This window comes from Oncorhynchus gorbuscha, linkage group LG06 (assembly GCF_021184085.1).
Source record: "Oncorhynchus gorbuscha isolate QuinsamMale2020 ecotype Even-year linkage group LG06, OgorEven_v1.0, whole genome shotgun sequence".
Taxonomy (NCBI): domain Eukaryota; kingdom Metazoa; phylum Chordata; class Actinopteri; order Salmoniformes; family Salmonidae; genus Oncorhynchus; species Oncorhynchus gorbuscha.
In genome coordinates, this window is record NC_060178.1 from 13,058,046 (window position 1) to 13,065,276 (window position 7,231).

Below are 7,231 nucleotides of genomic sequence, written 5' to 3' on the forward strand. Positions count from 1 at the left end.
CACACCTGTTCCCGATCCTTTCCCCTGATTAGAGTCCCTATTTATTCCTTTGTGTTCTGTTCCTGTCCCGTCGGTTCCTTGTTTAGTATTCACCGTGCTGTGATTGTGTTTCGCCCTGTCCTGTCGTGTTTTTTTGCCTTCATCAGATGCTGCGTGTGAGCAGGTGTCTCTGTCAACTACGGCCTGCGCCTACCCGAAGCGACCTGCAGTCTGTGGCCGCTTCTCTTGTTATTCCCCTCTACAGACTAGAGGATTTCTGTTATTCCCTGTTTGGACTTAAATAAACTCTGTTTCTGTTAAGTCGCTTTTGGGTCCTCTTTCACCTGCATGACACCATCACTCATTACTGACTTAACTGCTAATCTGCTGTTTAACACAATGTTTGCATATGACCCATCTTTGGGCCAGTCCTCTGTGTCACCTTCCGTATATTTACAGTACCCTAACTTATTACATGTTGCACCACAAAAGCAAGCTTTACAAAAATATGTAATAAGGCTATTCCCAGATCTTGTATCTCTAATTATTTTTCCTTTGGTTATGCTAAAACAACGCTCGCACCGATGATTCCATCCTCCCCTGGTCCTGGCTCCATCCTGTGTAATATATTTCATTGTTTAGCCCTGATAACTCTATCTTCCCTGTTTGCCTGCCCCATTCTATTTCTTTACCATTATACACAACCCTCAACTTTACCTCTTCTCTGTCCTGGGTCATTTCCCAAGCCATCCCTCTTTTTACCATTACCCTCATTTTTGGCCAATCTCTGGCTTCCTCTAAGCAACCTAAACATACACTCTCCAAATCTTTCCCTCGCCAATTTAGCCTTCCATGTAGAGTCCCCTTTACACTAAATGCACACCCTCCACATACGTCGAGTTCCCTGGTATCTTCCCAACACAACATATGCCCCTCGCAACAGTCATGTAGGTCAGGCCTATCCATTATTTGCCCATGTTCAATGAATGTCTCCATCCTAGCCGTACACCATCCTCCTAGGATCTTTGTTTCCAGGTCTACCCGTGTCCTATCTGTTTCCCGTTGCTCTAGTCGGCCAGGAGACTTCAGATGTACTCTCTCATATGCCATAGTCCATATTATTAATCCTTTGCATATCTTCCACAAGAGTTTTAGCATTAACTTTAATAACTCTCTCAGTAGTCTAAGACTCATTTTTATTGTTTTAAACAGGAAGAGCCACACTTTCCTCAGTACTGCATCTACTGGGAGTCCCATTCTTTTTACGGTAATAGGGTAATCATAAGCGCTATGAATATCAAGATCCCTACTGTAATACTTATTCCTAGCCAGAATTTGTATTTTATTTCTTGCCACCATGAAGTGACCACCTTATTTACCGGTTCCACTATTATATCATTTGCCATTTTAGCCATCCCAGTGGTAAAACCTCCCCATGCTCTAGTTGACCAGTTGTCTCCTAAAACATTACTCATAGTGGTGTCCTCATCTCTATACCACGTTATGCCATCTGCTCTTTCATCCCAGAACCTTCTCTTCAATATGTTACATTAGTTTTCCTGCCCCATAGTTTTTAACAGTTCCAAGTTTCGTGTAATTATACTGCACCCGCCTGATGCCGTACCATTGTCAAATAACTGTTTACACGTGGATATATTCCAAGTCAGGGTCATATTCTTATCCCAGTCTGACCTTTTTCCCCATAGGTCTCCCCATGGTTCGTCCTGTTGTGGCCACATTAGTTTTATGGCCCATTCCTTATACCCTCCCATCAGCCACCGGGCGGTCGTGGGTTCAAGGGTATATCTAGCCCAATCCGCTAGAGAGGGATCTGTTCTAAGGGTCTGATCCCTAGTGCCAGCTATATCCCCTTGGTTTACATGGAATGTAATGCCTCCATAGCATGCTAGTTGTACCTATCCTCCGGTTAACTGAGTGGGATCTAACGGGCGCTTATCCCATACCATTGCTAATGGGTCAAATGTTTTGGACACCGTGGTACTCTTCATACTAGTGCTGGCTTCAAAGTTTCTAATGACTGTTTAGTTCATTATTAATGCCTTCCTAATCATTTTTCCCATGGTTCTATTCCATTTCTGTAGCAGTAATCCCTGTAATCCCATTTCTGTAGCAGTAAGGGGTCAGAATACTTTCTGAATGCACTGTAGATGTGTCCCAGAGCCATACAAAGAGATGTATCTGTTACGCTGTTTAGGCAGCCTTAGTTGTGGAGCACAGCAGTGTCTTATCTTTGAGTCTGTCATGTTTTGTCATATATTGTCTTGTCCTTGTGCTTTCCCTTCTGTTCGTTTCCCCCTGCTGGTCTTATTAGGTTCGTTCCCTTTTTCTATCCCTCTCTCTCCCCCTCCCTCTCTCTCTTCTCTCTATCGTTCTGTTCCTGCTCCCAGCTGTTCCTCATCCTCCTAACTCACTCATTTACTCTTTTCACACCTGTCCCCTATTTTGCCCTCTGATTAGAGTCCCTATTTCTCCCCTTGTTTTCCGCTTCTGTCCTTGTCGGATCCTTGTATGATGTTGGCTGTTCTGTGTCCTTGTCTCGCCCTGTCGTGTTTTGTCTCCTTCAGATGCTGCGTGTGAGCAGGTGTCTAAGTCTGCTACGGTCGGTGCCTTCCCGAAGCAACCTGCAGTCAATGGTCGAGTCTCCAGTCTGTCCTCGTTACTACGAGTGGATTTAATTTTTTTCCCGTTTTGTTTTCTACTTGATTTTTCCAGGATTTTTACTTTTGTCATATACTGGAATAAAGACTCTGTTTTCGTTAAGTCGCTTTTGGGTCCTCATTCACCAGCATAACAGAGTCAGGTACCAAACCACCATTTCTAATTTAGCATGGTCTTGATCAGGGGCGGGCAGAATACGACCCGTAGGATGTGTAGCTCCCTTCAGTAACCACGAGCACAACCGTTCCTTGATTTTAACTGGCGGCTTTATTCTGTAGTTTAGTCAGAATTATCACCTTCCGTGAGAACTATAAAGTAAATGAAAAATACAGTTAAGCACACTCTTACAACCTTATCTTACGAGTGACTTATTAGCTTGGTATAACTCTGAAGTGCTTACATACATAACAGTTTAACCGGCGTTATAACAGGTTCAGATTAACACATGAATAAAGGAACAAATACCTCATTGGCTGCTTATTACAGAAGGGAGGAAATCAAACTTCACACTTATTATTCCTGGCATGAATTCACACTTCATCCTAACATACTCTTCAACCTTTATGAACTACTCCCGATGACATGAAAACTTAGCTAACGCAGCGCAGGATTGCCTTCCCTCCAAAGGTGTGTTGCTACAATAACGATCCCCGTTACAACAGTATTAGCTACGTAGTTCCGCTTTCATTATCATTTCCCCCGCACAGCGGACACATAAACAATTCAAACAAAAGACCACGAGATAACCTGTAAGTCTAACTGTCAGTTACACTCCCACCAATCACCGGTGATTTCTGTGAAAGGGGTCTGCAGGTTTCTTGATCGGCTTCCAGGAGGGTGACTGTCTTATGGATGGGCCTCTCCAGATAGGTGGGTTTGGTGATGCGTTTACCTCTCTCATCTAGGGTTGAGTCGCTGATCAGTAACTTGACTCTTCTCACCCGGCCATCCTGTCCCGGGTACACTTCTGTAACCTTTGCCAATTTCCACTGGTTGCGTGGTGCAGTATCATCTTGCAAAATGACAATGTCATTAATCCTTGCGTTTCTTCTGTCTTTACTCCATTTCTGTCTGTGTTGGAGGTTTAGGAGGTACTCTTTCTTCCACCTTGTCCAGAATTCATTGGCTAAAAATTGTACTCTGCGCCATCTCTTGCGGAGATAAAGATCTTCCTTGATGAACTGTCCAGGTGGCGGTAAGATAACTGTGGACTTCATTGTCAAGATATGATTTGGCGTGAGAGGTTCTGGACCTAATGGATCATTCAGATATTCCGTAGTTAGGGGCCTACTATTTAAAATCGCCATGACTTCATAGAGAAAGGTACGCAGAGAAGCGGTGTCGAGTCTTCCGTCTGACTGATCAAGAGTGGATGTTAAGACACTTCGTATCGTGCGGATTTGCCTTTCCCAAACACCACCCATGTGACTTGAAGATGGGGTGTTCATGATAAACTCGCATCCAAGTTCCTTCAGTCGTGTTTGATCCATTTCTTTCAGGGCGTCCACAAACTCGCGTCTTGCGCCAATGAAGTTGCTGCCTTGATCACATCTGATTTGACGAACATTACCACGTATGGCAATGAATGAACGCAGGGAATTGATAAAAGCGTCGGTGGTTAAGTCGTCAAGCATTTCAATGTGAACTGCTCGGGAGCCCATGCAAGTGAATAGGAGCCCATAACGCTTTAACTCTCTTCTTCCGTCCTTGGCATAGAAAGGTCCAAAGCAGTCCATCCCGCAGTATGTGAAGGGAGGCGCGGTCTCCATGCGTTCCTTTGGAAGATCTGCCATCCTTTGCCCTTCTGTACATCTTCTGAATTTCCTGCATTTCACACATTTGTAGATGTGAGAGGAAACTGCATTGCTGCATCCTAGGATCCATATACCGTTGGATCGCAGCTCATTGATCGTCATTCCACGTCCTTGGTGTCGTACTTTTTCATGATAGTGCTTGATGAGCAGCACTGACAAGTGGCTATCTCTTGGCAGGATTGCGGGATGCTTCACATGGGAATGAAGAGTTGCATGAGCCAAGCGACCTCCCACCCTGAGGATACCTTGCTCATCCAGAAATGGACTCAATTTACGCAACTTGCTTGCTTTATCTTTGGTCTTGATGTCTTTCTGGTGCCTGAGATTGTGTATCTCATGGGAGAAGGCTGCTTCTTGAACCATCTTTATAATGGTGAGTTCTGCCTCTCTCCTTTCTTCTATGCTTGTAGCTTCACTGGACCTCAATTTTAAGCCTATGGCTTCCTTGACATGTCGTTTGAGCCTGGCAATAGCTTTTACCACTCTTGCCCAGTCTGAGAACTTATGAAGGTGATCTAGTAATGATCTTTCTTCCTTTGCTTGGGTATCATGGACCAGGGATTTCAGCTCTGGATCATTGTTTGAGAACTCTTCCCCCTTGACTTGTCCTTTGGGAAGTTCTTCATGCCAAAGAAAGTCTGGACCTGTGAACCAGTTGGAAGCCATGAGCTGTTCTGATGTGAGACCTCTGGAAGCATGATCCGCAGGATTCTCTTCAGAGGTCACATATCTCCATTGTTCGGGATCTGTGCTTTGCTTAATGCGTTGAATACGGTTAGCTACAAAGACGTGGAATCTTCTGGCTTCATTGTTGATGTAGCCAAGAACTACCTTCGAGTCGGTCCAGAAGTATTCCTGTAGACCTTGTATCTCTAGCTCCTTTTTGAGCATGTCACTTGTTCGAACAGCTACCACCGCTGCTGAAAGTTCCAGTCGTGGTATGGTCGTAACCTTGGAGGGGGCGACTCTCGACTTCCCCATAACTAGGGAGCAATGAACTTCTCCTGCGGTGCTGATTGTTCTGAGGTATGAGCACTCTCCATAACCTGAGGTACTAGCGTCCGAGAAGTGATGGAGCTCATAACTCTGCACCTCCTTGAAACTTGATGGCAAGTAGCTTCGTTGGATCCTTACCTCAGACAAGTTTTGTAGACCTTGGAGCCAGAATTCCCACTGGGAACGTAGGTCATCTGGAAGGGGGTCATCCCAATCGATTTTGTCACAACACATCCGCTGCAAGATCTGCTTCCCCGCCAGGACAAAGGGTGCCACAAACCCAAGCGGATCATATACAGAGGCTACTGTAGACAACACTCCTCTTCTTGTGAGTGGGCGTTCCTTGACAACTACTCTAAACTGGAACTCGTCTGATGCGACACACCACAGTACACCAAGCGCTCTCTCCATGTGTGGTTCACCCAGAGCCATATCCAGGTCTTTGGCACCCTTGGCACGTTCTTCCTTGGGAATTGTGGCTATAACTTCCTTGCTGTTAGAGATAAACTTGTGCAACCGAAGTTTGCCGATGCTGCAAAGCTCTCTTGCTTCTTTCACCAGCTGGGCCGCTTCAGCTTCAGACGATACGCTCGTCAACCCATCATCAACATAAAAGTTCCTTTCTATGAACTGGATAGACTTCTCGCTGAAGCTTCCTCGTCCTTCGGCAGCAAGATGTTTGAGACCATAGTTGGCGCAACCAGGAGATGAAGCTGCGCCGAACAAGTGGACCTTCATACGATACACTGAGGGTTGAGACTCTAGATCTCCGTTCTCCCACCAAAGGAACCGTAGATAATCTTGGTCTTCTGCTTTCACATGAAACTGGTGGAACATGCGCTCTACGTCACACATGATTGCAACTGGCCCCTTACGAAAACGACAAAGGACGCCCAGCAATGTGTTTGTCAACTCTGGACCGGTAAGGAGATGATCATTCAAGGACGTCTCTCGAAACTTAGCTGAGCAGTCAAAGACGACTCGTATCTTCCCGGCTTTTGTGGGTGATAAACCCCATGGTGCGGGATGTACCATGCTGGATGCTTGTTAATTTCCTCTTTAGAGACCTTCTCAGCATCTCCACAAGCTATAGTCTCTTCCATGAATGCTGTGTAGTCCTTGTAGTACTGCTTGTCTCTCCTTAGCCTCCTTTCCAGGCACTTGAGTCGGTGAACTGCACATGTTTTATTGTTCGGCAGATTGGGTCTTTCTTCCTTAAACGGCAGCGGCATCTCATAATGTCCATTGTCCTTACGTCTGATGCCCTCTTTCATTTTCTTCAGGAACCGGATATCCTCTTGAGATATGAGGTCCTCTTCTGCAGCTCTCTCATTGAAGTCAGATTCAAGCGTCTTGATAATGTCCAGTGTTGTGATTACCTCTCTTACACATGTTCTACAAACATAGTGTACTTGATTTGTGAGGTTGGAAGAAGATTGAAGGCTTGGCATCACCTGTCTAACGATAACCCGATGACTCACTCCAATAGGGTCGCCATAGTCGATACATGGATTTCCATAGCCGACTATGCTCCAGCCAAGATCTGTTCTCTGAGCAAAAGGCTGATTTCCCTTACCAGACACAATTTCTCTTGGAAGGAGAGCCTGGGAGCAGTTGTAGCCAATTAAGAGACCGACATCACAGCTCTGTTGAGGAGCAATCTCCTCTGCAATGTGTTCAAGATGAGACCATGCTCTTGCAGTCTCTGGAGTAGGAATATGATCTCTGTTTGCAGGAATAAACTCTCTCGAGTAGGTCGTTGG

At 45.4% G+C, this 7,231-nt stretch overlaps 1 protein-coding gene across 1 annotated transcript; it reads right to left on the minus strand.

Annotated features, from left to right (window-relative positions):
• Positions 1 to 3,342: 3,342 nt before the first annotated feature.
• Positions 3,343 to 6,454, minus strand: LOC124037560. Its single transcript, XM_046352372.1, has one exon. The coding sequence runs from the start codon at positions 6,321 to 6,323 to the stop codon at positions 3,414 to 3,416; it is 2,910 nt and encodes a 969-aa protein (XP_046208328.1). The 5' UTR covers positions 6,324 to 6,454; the 3' UTR covers positions 3,343 to 3,413.
• Positions 6,455 to 7,231: the final 777 nt, after the last annotated feature.